Source organism: Raphanus sativus, chromosome 6 (assembly GCF_000801105.2).
Source record: "Raphanus sativus cultivar WK10039 chromosome 6, ASM80110v3, whole genome shotgun sequence".
Lineage (NCBI taxonomy): Eukaryota > Viridiplantae > Streptophyta > Magnoliopsida > Brassicales > Brassicaceae > Raphanus > Raphanus sativus.
This window is the reverse complement of record NC_079516.1, coordinates 8,261,327-8,275,043: the sequence shown is the minus strand read 5'-3', so window position 1 is coordinate 8,275,043 and position 13,717 is coordinate 8,261,327. Positions and strand designations below refer to the sequence as shown.

Genomic DNA, 13,717 nt, shown 5'->3' with positions numbered 1-13,717 from the left:
GTATATGGCTTATGGGTTTGTACTTTCTAAATAATGGCAGTAGGAACAATGTTTGCATGTGCAGTCATGCGCAGTCAGACATGCTTCACGCATATGTGTACACTAACAATACATAATGTTGTACATGTGTACACTAGAAATATATTTTACACAAAAATTTGTACATATGTACAGGCATGTAACATAGACAAAGTAAGAAATAAAATATCAACGCATGTGTTATCAACAAAATAACTATCCACAGCGAAGTTGTGTACATTCGTTAGTGTACATGTGTACACGTACACATACATGTATAACCTATCATAAATCGTAAATTTTAATTATAGTCTCTATCTAATTTTATAATTATGAATATTTTTATTCATTACTTCAACATCAAATGGTAAAATTTGGTTACATTTTTCGAACTGAATTTTCTTTTTACAAAAACAAATAGTGTATGATCAATTATAAATTTTATAAAAACAAATCGTAAATTTTAATTATAATATCTATCTAATTTTTTAATTATGAATAATCTTTGTTCACATGTGTCCATTGTACACATGTACGCATACAAATAGTATACATGTGAATATTTGTACACGTGGATAGTATAATTGTATGTACAACATTTCATGTTTTTTAATAAGTGGCATTTTCGTAATTTTAACTTCATCTTCCCCAAACTCAATTAGGGTTTTCTGTAATTTTCTTCCATGGCCGCCAGCCATTATTTGCATCTTAATCATCAATTTTTCCGTTTTATTGCTTATTACACCTTTAGCACCAAATTGAGAAGAATACAAAAGTACAAGAACCTAAGTTGAAAAACCGGAAAGATGGACAAAACTCTTCGGCTTCATTGGTGTGGATGTGAAGAAAAGTGGCAGCAACAAGGATGAAACGGAGGACGACGCCGTGTAGAGCTTTGAAAAGAGGCTTTGCTACAGAGATGTGTTGGTCTGTCGTCGAAGATCTCGTCGGGTTTCAGAGATGTGCGGTTCCGTCGGAGATTTCGTCGGAGTTGTTGGGCGTCATATGCTAATGGTGCGCAGAAAGCTAGAGTTATCAATTTATGTCAAGTAGTCTCACAACTTCAATATCGTTTACCACTTTTATTTGGACTTTAGTTATCAAAGATTTTACGAAGAAGATCAAGAATATTGATTTTGTGATTATTGAAAAATGTAAATGGATGAATGGCTGAGATTAAATGTTGTTCTTTTTATTTTAAAATATCTTAAAAGTGTAAAATAAAAGAGAAAAAGCGACATCATAAAAGTAACGATTAGTTAAGCTTTATTTAGGCACAAGTTAAGACTTTTCACACAAAAACTATTCTAATAGCGGAAACTGCCCTATAGTGTAAATAAAACTTGGAAACTGCCCTGCAGTGTAAAAACCTCTTTGAATAATTTGAAGAGGTGGATCCCATACCAAAAATTATTGAATTCAAGTTGTTGGTACCGACACAATAATTAATCTTTTTGAGTTTACTTTTTTTTTGCAGATCTACAAATCTAAAAATCAATACGGAGAAGAGGCAAAAGGATTTGGAGCCTCCATAGAAAGATTTTTTCAACTCAAAACCAAAGTCTCCGCCTCTTGTAACCGCCTCTCTCTCCGCCTTCGTCGGCTGAAACCTCTGCCTCCATCTCGTCTCTGTCTCCTCATTTTCTTCTACTTGTCGCTGCTTCTTTCTCATTGCTGCCTCTTTCTCGTTGCCTGTGCTACAAAAGCTTAATGGACAACAATGGCCAATTTTAGCTTTATTGCACATCTGGTCCATAGAAATTTGTAAATATTCATTTCTGATCCAAAGGTTTAAGATTTGAAAATATACTCTTTTAAATTGATTTCACATTTTCTAATTGTGTAGACCATATCTTCCATAATTACACAAACGTGTATGTTTATATTTTTGTGTACATTGGTACATGATGGTGTATGTATACAATGCTACAAAACCAAAATCTACTACTATATATATACAAGTTTCCAGTGTTGTACACATATATACTACCATATTTGTTGTACACATTTATGTCACCAACCTTAAATGTACACATGTGCACTGACAAATGTACACAATTTTACAACATGTTGAACATCTAACATGCATCATAAACATATGTTTACATGTAAATATCTGATAAAATATAATATGTACATTGTACACGTTAGCCGTTGTCAATAGCCAAAAACATAAGTGAACATGTAGATTTTTTTTGAAATTATATATATTAAGCATGCAAACACCTTTAGATGTAATTAAAAAAGAATGAAAGTCTTCCAAGAACTATATGTACAATGTGATTTTGTACACCCAGTATCGGGTATACATGTACATAGAAGTTAGAAGGTGAACTTAAGGAGAAATTTGTACGTTTAGAAAATATTGAGGGCAAAATTGAAATGAGACAAAAATTAAAGGATTGGACGTGCAAAATTTTTAAAGTTAGCCATTATTGTTTTTGAGTTTTTCGTGCCAGTTTGAGGGGACACTAAAGAGGAACGAATGTCACATGAATGATGAATCACAACGAGAAAAGAAGAGCTGAGACACAATACAGAAGATTGAGCCACACTGAGAAAACCCGTTGTCACCTACGGTCACGAACTGCGCCGCGACTACACCTCTCAAATCGGCCACAAGAACTGCGACTAGGACTTGCTTCTCCACTTGTTGAAGCTCGCGGTGATGGTCGCCGTGGAAACCTCTCTTATTTTCCTTTCTTCCTTCTTCTCAATGTTTGTTAGGTCACCGAAGATCCATCAAAAATAGGAAAAAAGTTTTTGTTATTTGTTTCAGTGAGAATTAAATGATATAGTGGATGAACTGAAAAAAATAGAGTTGTTAAATTTAAGAAAATTCCTTAATACAATGTAAAATGCGGGATTACTATTTCCATTTTCTGAATGAAGTTTTGGTCTTGTAAAAAACAAACTAATAGCACTCAGTTTCATCTGCTAGTTTTCAAGTTTTTGTCGGTGTTTTAAGTTAAATAATTAAATATCATTCTATTACTCATTTCATTTCTAAATAAGTGTTATTTTAACTTTTTTACATGGATTATGAAAGTGATGAAAATATAGTAAATTGTTATTAATTACAACTTCTGACTAATAATATTTGAGATAAATAAAATTATTTATAAAATTAATACAGTTTATAACTAATTTTCAATTGAAACAAATATAATTTGTATTGGAATTATAAAATAATATTTTTGTGTAACAAAACAAAGTTAAAATAACGTTTATTATAAAACAGAGCGAGTGAGTACTAAACAAGAGAAACACTAAGACCACGTAAATGGGCCATTCATTATTAACAAAATATTAATGGCACATGAATTAGGTTACGTCTTTGAAAATTAATTAACAAAATATTTTACGTTTTATATTCAACTAAAATCAAAATTAATATTTAACTATTAAAGTTTTACATAGCTTTAACATATTAATAAAAATATTTAAGTTCAACCTAAATATTAATCAATACTTATTTCTCACTTCGAAATGCATTAACAAATCATTTATGTGAAAATATAGTACTATGGTTATATACTTCTACTTTTTTATTTTATTATGTATAATAGCTTTTTGTAATAAAATGTTTAATTTAAATAATATTGCAGTTTTATGAAAAATAAAAAAATTACAATGATTGGGTGAATTTTCAACATTTATAAATAGAAGGTTGGAGCTAAGTATGCTCTGTACTCTGCACTCCCCACCTAGTTTGGTTAGAGCTTTAATATCATTTGGTGTTTAAAAAAAATAAAAAATAAATAAAAGGTATTAGTTCTAAAATAATAAAAAATCTTTTAAAAATATTTCTTTTTAGATGAAGAAATAGAAGAATACATTAGAAAATAACTCATCCCTATTATAAAATTCATCTATTATAGAGAAAAAATAGAAAAATACATTGGAAATGATCTAAAAAGATCAATATATATTACGATAAGTATCCTTAGATATTTCCATTGCAGATAAATTGTACAATCATATCATGATAAACTTTACTAGACATTTATTTCTGTTATCGGATTCTATCCATAAATCTCGTTGAAGTCTTCGAAAAATACGACTACACTATATATGTGAGATATACACACACTTAGGACTTGGAGAGTCATTTACTCTATAAAGGAAATGTGAGTGGATGGTAAAGAATGAGAGACAAATCACATCAAAATAAACATACCAAACCCCATTAAACCAGGCTCTTGTCTTTGCCTAGTCAACATCCTCACCCATTAACCCTTTCTTTCTACCATTTCGGCGGGTTAAGGTCTGGTATTCTTTATTTGTGAGTTTGTATACCAGTTTAGGTGTGTAAACCCTATATTGGCTATAACTGAGGGAAATTAATAGATTCCAATAATATTTTGTTATTAATTAGAGCATTAGATTAGATGAGTACATCCCAGATACTGTGGAACAAATTGTATTATATATTTCAATTTCCCTAAATATTATTTGTGAAATGATTTGCCACATGTCTATTAAAATTGATGACATGTCATATGGTTAAATATGACATGGACAATTACATTTAATGTTGATATATAATTTTGGAAAACTTTTTAGAATGTGATAATAACTCATATATTACATTTAATGTTGATTTATATTTTTGATAAACTTTTTAAAATATGGTAATAACTCATAAATCATCACTAAAATAAATATATTCAAATATGACATTTTGAATTTTAAAATATTATTTAATTTTAATTTTATAATTAAATAATTTTTATTATCTAAAATTTTTCAAAACTTTCTACATTTAAAAAAAAAATTTAATCGTAATATCATTAGTTTCTTTTAGATATCTACAAATTTTATTAATATTATTTGGTTTTAATTTTTGATAACTATACAATTTTTATATGATTTTACTAATTTTGTACAAATTGATTTAATACATTTAACCAAAATAAAAAATCTATCTATGCTTCTAATTTTAAATATATACATATATATATTTTTTAAATATAATTTAAAATAAAAAAAATTATTTTCTCTTAATTTTATGCTTAATTAAATGATATTTATATTAATTATTGGTCAAAATAATAAAATATATAATATTAATAAATTGCATTTTCACATATAATTTAATTTTTAAAAATTTTATCACTGCACATAAAGCAAGAAAACACCTAGTTAATACAGTAAAACCTTTCAAAAAAACGTTCTAAGCGGGTAATTGATTGGGTTGAAAATATTATATTTATTTTTAATTTTATCTACATCCTTTAAATTATTAATCATGCTTTAAGTTAATTTCTAAAGCTACACCCTTTTTTTCTTTCTAAAGCTACGCCCGAAAATAAAAAATGAGTGTAACCCCCTATTTACTAAAGTAATATTTTATGTGCCGTAAAAAAATATAGAGCTATAGCAGATATATCTATAACAGACATTATACATCAAAAAATTTACAGTACACAATTTAAATCTACATCTCAACCAATCTTCCCCTACTTTTTTGTTTTTTTGTAACTGATCTTCCCCTACTTTCGCACAAACAAATTATACATCTAAGCATTTATGTGATTTGGATAATATGTCACGTACATATCATGAATTATTCAATATAAATTTTCTATCTAAAACTTGCACATAGACTATGCGAAACTCTTTGCTTAGGCTATGATTTTGATTCATAGTCCAAATGATTATTAATTTCAGTAAGGAGAGAAAAACATTACAGTGAGGAGAAAACATATTCTCTTAAACAAATCCACAAAGCACCGAAGAGGATAACATTACAGCAAGGAGAAGCAAGCTGCAAGCGTGTGAGTTTCAAGTTCATAAATGATTCAGACCACTTACATGTTTCTTGTTTGCTCAACCATTTCCAAGTCCCCACTCTTTCTCGTTTCCTTGCTCAATCCCATTTACTTTCCAGTTTCCACGATCTTCGGTTTCATACTATACACGAAAATTCAAATTAAATTTTGATCTATCATCTATGCATTGAGTTATACTATACCCGTAACAATTAAAGCTAAAATTTTTTGTAGGTTAACCAAAAAAGAAGACTACACTTTGTAGATATTATGACAGGTGAATCTAGGAAGATCTAGTAAGGAACCATTATTTCTTTTAAGAATTCTCCTCTTTAACAACAACGTCATTTATATTAACAAGATTCACACAATCCTAAAGCATATTAAAATAAATTATAAACAGTAGACGACCTAAACTATTGATGCCACCAAATTATAATGTTTTCAGAACCAAACCGGTAAGAACCATGTCTGTCATGGATAGTAAATGATGCACGTTCATCAAGAATCTGAAAACCAGAAAGATAAATATCAAAATCGATTAAATTGAGTCAGAAGATAACTAACACAAGATCACGATCGGCTATATTTTGTGCCACGATCACTGATACTCTGTCCACAAGTTTCCTTCTTATAAATTTTAATTAGTTGTCGGCAATACTTCGAAGTTGGTTCGATGTTCCTGTCCGAATGTATTGGCCTCGTCCCTACGTTGCCTTTCGAACAGCTTATGTATGATTAATGCTTCAACAAAAAGACAGTGAGACATATCCAGCAGATTAGAGTTTCTCTTGTTTGAGTCGTTTAAGCCCCACGAATACGTAGTTAGGACACAAAAATAAAACCCGATTCTCGTGTGGAGATCCGGAGTAATCAAATATTTAAAACGAGTCATGTCAATATTTCAAATGACTAACATCTTGTAGGTCATCAGCTTTGTTGCACTGAATGAACTTGACAACAACATTTTTGTTCCATTACATACAACTGAGTTTTCTTTTGGAGACCTGATGACTGAAACAATGCTAAAAGAATTAGAAAGTAAGATTTTACGTCCATAGTTTATAGAAATCATGCACATATAAATAAAAGAGAGGGTGGAGATAAGACTGAGACAGTGATGAGTCGAAAAGGAACAAAGGCTAATTATTTAAAGACCAAACTTTTTTGAGACCCCCACGAATGCGATTTGCAAAAGACAGGACTATTTTGAGTCTAGCTTGTGTTTGCATCATAAGACAAGTTGTATGTTCAACACCATTCCTCTTCTCATTTTTAACTTACTAATTTTCTACCAAAATAGCATATATATATATATAACCATAAACTTGCTTCCTTTTGTGAATGCCTACATATATATATTCTGTAGACACCTACGTTTTTGTTACGAACTATAGTCATATTGAACATACTAAATCAAATTTCAGAATGGTTCATAGTTTTGTAATAAATAAACAAAGCAAATAATCTAATTAAGTAATTCCTTCCACATATGTATGTTGAACTTGAACTTTTGTGGATATATATATATATATATATATATATATAATATATATATATATATATATAATATATATATATTGTGCTATTTCTTAACAAAAGCTATAGTCCGAGTGATTAAGAAAGTAACTCTCAAATAGAAAACAAAAAATAAACATCATTTCATGTTGATCCATGTCATGAACTCTTAACTAACTTGATCATAATAACAAAACAAAAAATCCAAAACAATCTGTTTTTTTTTCTTAATGTTCAATATATACTTGTTTTAACTCCATAAATACTTACCAGTCAGTTATTACTCTCGTGTTTTCTCAAATCGGTTAACTAGCTTTAGCAAACATTCATATAAGCATCGCAGAGATCTAGTAGATATTTTTAGCGACTACTCCTAATTAAGCTACCGGAAGCGCATGTTGGGATTTCGAAAGTCTATGTCCACTAAACTTGAAAGAACAGGAAACTTGAGATATAAGTTAAAGAGTTTATTTTACCGAAATATAGTTTGGTAGAAGGATTAGGAAAAAATCAAAGAATATGTTAAGTAAATAGACATTAGGAGTTATCTAATCTCCATATAAGAAGATGCAAGGATGTTGTATAACTTATGAGTTTGCGAGAGATTATGAATTGTGTGAGTGATTGAGAACTTAGGAGATGTATTCAATTTAACATTTGATGTGATTTGATTTTTGGTGGGGTTTTAGATGATTTCAATAAGTTACAGAGATTTACGTGATTTTTGTTAAACTATTCTAGAATATTACCTAAAACCATGAGATTTGAGTTTAAATTCTTTTAACTAAGAAACTCCACCCAAACACCTTAAAATCACCTGAAAACTTTAAAACTCCACAATTTAAAATATTTTTTAATAACAATAGATTTTAGAATACTTTACTAACTGTCAAGTTCAATTTCAGTGGATTTTAAATGAGTTTTTAAATTTATATATGAATAACAATGGATTTATTATTTTAATACAAATCACCTAAAACTCTCAGTTGAATACATCTCTTTAATGTTTTTGAGTGGGTTTTCGTTAAGAGATTAATATGAGAGTTATTTTTATTATTGAGTTCTTATTCTTATATCTGTGAGACTTTGATTACGTGAGACTTGAATTCTATAGCGCATCCTATTTTTAGAAGTTTTATCAAAGTTTCGGTACAACAACACTAAACAAGTATCAGTTCCCACTATGAAGCGATTTTAAAAATATGTGGTTAACTAAACAATACTCTCTTGCAATTTACCTAAAAAAGGAGTATCCACTCGTACGGTATGAGTGAGCAAATACATTGCATGAGTGTATAACCGAAATAATACATGAAACTCTGACAATCATAACCTCTAAAATATACATAAGAAGACGGTTAGAGAGACTACGTATCTTGCATCTACGTATTTAATTTATCTAAACTTTGGGATACTGGAGGAGGCAAGAACATAGAAGGAATCTTTATCTCAAAAGTAGGAAAATAATATACTTAAAGTTAGTAAATTCATTGAATGAAGCCTATACATCAAAAGCATGCGGATTAGAAGCTAAATGAACATAGTTACGCGTAAAGTATGGAGAAAATTAAAATAACCACTTTGGTTCATACTTTTTGCAGTAACAAAGACAACATTGTGGAATGAATCACAGGTGCAAGATACACATAGAACTAATCAACCTCATCGGCCGGAGATCCCATCATCTTTGCCTCTCAAAGGCAGGTTCGGTGGCAAGGCAGGATCGGTGGTGTATCACGAATGGTTCATCAAAGGAAAGTGGAAAACTTTTGGGACAAAGATGGTATACTACATTGGAGGATTTCAGTAGGTTAATAGGAGCAACGATTGCGCGTCCATCTCTTACTCCTTTACATTAATACAGTTAGTGAAGATGGTTTCGACATCGGAAAAATGTCATGTTTTTGCAACATATTTGGAAAACATATGTATTTTGAAAGATAAGTTTGGTCAAATAATGATCATCCATGTACCACGAACATAAAATACAAAGACAAACATGCTTGCACGCAGCATTAGATCATATATATCCTATATCGTTTACATAGATTTAGAGCTACCGTTTTGGTTTGTCAGAATATGGAGCAAAAAAAAATTCAATGTATATATAGAAGGTGGAGCCTCTTCCCATAACCCAGTTTTAAGGAAAATCATTTATTAATAAAATAGAAAAATGTAAAAGAAAGCACATGGCTTTACCATTCCTCTATGGCTCTATCAATTACCAACACATTTCCCTTATCCACATGAATCTCTCTCCTAATTCTCCATTAATCTAAATTATTAACATTTTCCAACTCACTATACAAAAGGCGGTGCAAATCATGGCAATTTTCCCATGATACTAAAACTAAACACCCAAAAAATATTATTTATGTTTCATAATAAATGTCATTTTAGCATTGTGCATATAGATTAAGAAATCATATAAATTTGCTTTTTCTATATAAAAACATCATTATCAATATATCTACTCATATTTCAACTAATAGAATAATAAATTGGGAAATAAAATTAATAAATTCTGTATTAAAATATTAAAACGACACTTATTTTGTAACAAAAAAATTTCTCTGCAATGACACTTATATGAAACAGAGGAGTATTAATAAATAATATCGATACAATCTTAGATATAGTCATAAATAAAGTGACTGTTTTTATATATAAAAGGTAAAACATATAAATACGCGCAATTGATAAATGTGAACGATGGAGATCGGCAACAAATGCACTTGTAGGCAACTTCAAAAAGTTGATGATCTAGAAGAGGACTTGGAATCCCATCCTGGAATTATGATTCAACGGCATTTTTTTCTTTTCTTTTGTTTTAGTAGAAGTGTCAATGTTACATTTTCCACATGAATTAAAAAGTTATAAATATTCTATTATACCCTTTTCGAAACAACCTTAAATTGTATTCTATGGTACAGTTTTATTTGTTTAACTGATTATGGGGAAATTACAACAAAAGAAAATTTCAAACAATTTTTTATTACACTTCTAGGCAAACATTATTTTAGGAACAACTATACCTTAAATATATCAGAACAACACTAACTAATACAAAGCAGACTACTGATTATATATCAACATTCGTATTTCTTTGCCAATATATTAATAGAAGGCCTATTTAAACTTTAAAAGATGCAAACACTTATAAAGTAATATCATACTAGTAACTAATACAAAGCAGACTACTGATTAAATAAAAGGGCTATTTAAACTTTAAAAGATGCAAACACTTATAAAGTAATATCATAACACTAACTAATACAAAGCAGACTACTGATTATATATCAACCAATATTCGTATTTCTTTGCCAATATATTAATAAAAGGGCTATTTAAACTTTAAAAGATGCAAACACTTATAAAGTAATATCATAATACTCTTTTCTGTTTGCTTTATTTCCGGGTCGGCCAATAGACTTCCAATGCTCATTCATCAATTTTTTATCTCCTTCCTTTGGTCCCTTATAATAGTATAGTATATCCTTTGAAAAGGAAGTGTGAAGACATCGACGGCTAAGAGGTAGCGTAAGCAAAGTTGGCGGAGGCAAATAAGGAGCGTGTAATAAAGAAAGAGTCGAGTCCACTTGGGCGGCCATAGCGTTTGTGTCCCACCTTTGTCCCCTTGCCTCTTTCTTGCCTTTCATGCTTCCGACAACATCTCTCTCTCTTCCTTTAACCCTAACTTCTATGCATCTTCTCCCTCCTGTATATATTTCTCTTTCTCTAAAACCCATCATCAACCAAACGCACCAACAAGAACAAGAAGAAGAACAAGGATTCTGCTTTGGAAATCACACAAGGACATATAGAGAGAGGCTTCTTGATCTTGAAAAAATGGCTTACGAGAAAGTCAATGAGCTTAACCTTAAGGACACAGAGCTTCGTCTTGGATTACCCGGAACGGAGCAAGATAAGGAAGAACAAGAGGTTTCTTGCGTTAGAAGCATCAAACGTCAACTACAAAGCGATAACGAGGAAGCATCTACACCTCCTACGAAGTAAGTAAAGATTTAGTTTCAATCTATTCTTTCAAGTTATCTATGAATTGTTGTACTAATGATGATTCTTTGCTAATTTACAGAACTCAAATCGTTGGTTGGCCTCCGGTGAGATCTTACCGTAAGAACAACAACAGTGTTAGCTATGTGAAAGTGAGTATGGATGGAGCTCCTTATCTTAGGAAAATAGATCTCAAAACATACAAAAACTATGCTGAGCTTCTAAAGGGTTTGGAGAACATGTTCAAATTCACGATAGGTGAATACTGCGAAAGAGAAGGATACAAAGGATCTGGAGTTGTACCAACGTACGAGGATAAAGATGGAGACTGGATGTTGGTTGGTGATGTTCCATGGGATATGTTCTCTTCCTCTTGTAAGAGACTCCGGATCATGAAAGGATCTGATGCTCTTGCTTTGGACTCGGCCTTATTATGATGATGATAAAGAAGAAGATATTTCGATGAAAGCTTTTTATGGATGAAACCCTTTTTGATTTGATTTGATTCTGATCGGAGTTTGAGTAGTTGACTACACCAAAAACAGAACATGTCAGGGTTTTGTTCGATGAGATAGATCCATCTTCAAGGGGTTATCTTTTAGTTTTGTTTGATCCTTGTTTTTAGATTTGGAGTTTGATGTAAAGATAGATGAAATTTTATGTACAACACGGACACATATACACAATATAGATGCGTATGTAGTAATGCTTTTGATGAAAAGAGTCTTTAATTTCTTAGTAATATCTACAATCATTTACAATAAAAGAAACTCCTAATAGTCTTTAGGAGAGGGAAAAATAACTGATCGGAAATATTCGATCAAAAATTTCGGATATTTGTAACTCTAATAAAAAACTTACATTCAATTTTAGAGAGAATCTCTGTTCAGAATCGCGCTAGGCGCTAATCGGACAGTAAAAATACGTCTAACGAGTTACCAAAAAATCGGAAAATACTCGGGGAATATGTGAAAATTAATTTTAAATAAAATTTAATATATTAATAATATATTTAATTAATTATTAATATGATGACACAACTTCTTAAACGTAGTTATATAACTTTTTATAGACAACTTTAGACAGTTTCCTTTCGATTTGTCTAACAATTAAATTAGGGTTCACCTGATATGAAAAAATTCCCAAATGCAGTATGTATGTGTTTGTTTTGGGGTTGGACAATGGTTTGGATTTAATAGCTAATTTTTATTATTTTGTAATGAGTAATTACACAAAATATGCCAGTAATAAATAAAAATAATCAATCTTGTTTCATTTTTACACGGATAAAAAAACTTTACTCGCTCAACGCGGCCTTACATGGATTAACGCTTGGCTTTACCGATTTGGTCATCACACTGCGGTCAAGTCTGGAACAACATTTAGGCGGTCGCGTTTTCAAATAGGAATTAGAACCGAACAAATTATATTTTAAAAGATAGATATGTGTTCCAAGATAATCCGATATATATAATTATACATATAATTATTCTATTTATTTACTAAATCAGCTCACGGGGTGTTCAAACTTTTTTGTCTATATACTTGACGATTTTTAAACATTTTATCGTCTTATATTACATTTTCTAACTTGTTTTTTCGTATTTCAAACATCGGTGAGATCTTACCGTAACAACAACAACAATAGTATGAGAGCTATGTGAAAGTGAGTATGGACGGAGCTCATACCTTAGAAAAACATTAAAAAAAAATTTCCAGAACTTCTCAAGGCGTTAGAGAGAAGAACATGTTTAAAATATGTTGAAAGTTTCCTCGCCATTTTGTGGTTGAGGTTTTTTTTACAATTCCAAAGCTCATCAAGGTGGTGCATGATCACCTCTGTAGCCAAGTTTTTTGCTGCTCTTTATGCCTTTTTGCTGCAGCATTTTTAGATAGCAATTCCCAAGTGTATCCTATGATTCCTGTGGTTTAATTTCACCAATTAGCATCCATAATGTTTCAATCGTAAGTTGTGTAAGTGTTCTGTTTTCTTTCATATGTGTTTATATTATTTTCTTAGCTTTCGAGGCAGACATTTCTTTAGCTATATTGAATGCATTATTGTGCTTGTTGAACAATTTCTCCATAGATGTCAGCTTGAGTTTTATTTTATTTTTGAAACACAACTGTAGAACACAGATTACTCCAGATAGTTTCTAAGTCATAGTTCCTCTATTCTCAAAGAAAGGTAGCAACGGTGTTGCTGTCCAGACTTTTTTCGTAAAGCTACAGTCAAAGAACAGATGAAGTATAGATTCATGCATACCACAAATTTTGCATTTCCCATCTGTGTTGATGTTCCTGATGATTAGTTGTTCGCCCACCGGTAATGCTATGAAAATCCTCCGCATAAACAGCTTGATCTTAGGTGTCGTGTTGAGTTTCCAGACACA

The 13,717-nt window shown here is 30.6% G+C and overlaps 1 protein-coding gene across 1 annotated transcript; it reads left to right on the top strand.

Moving 5' to 3' along the window:
* Window positions 1-2,517: 2,517 nt before the first annotated feature.
* Window positions 2,518-12,066, top strand: LOC108806919 (uncharacterized). The gene is given in 5 exon segments (XM_018579133.2): window positions 2,518-2,736; window positions 8,944-9,093; window positions 10,898-11,026; window positions 11,028-11,323; window positions 11,407-12,066. Coding segments are annotated over 5 exon segments (1,149 nt in total). The 3' UTR covers window positions 11,762-12,066.
* The last annotated feature ends 1,651 nt before the right edge of the window (window positions 12,067-13,717 follow it).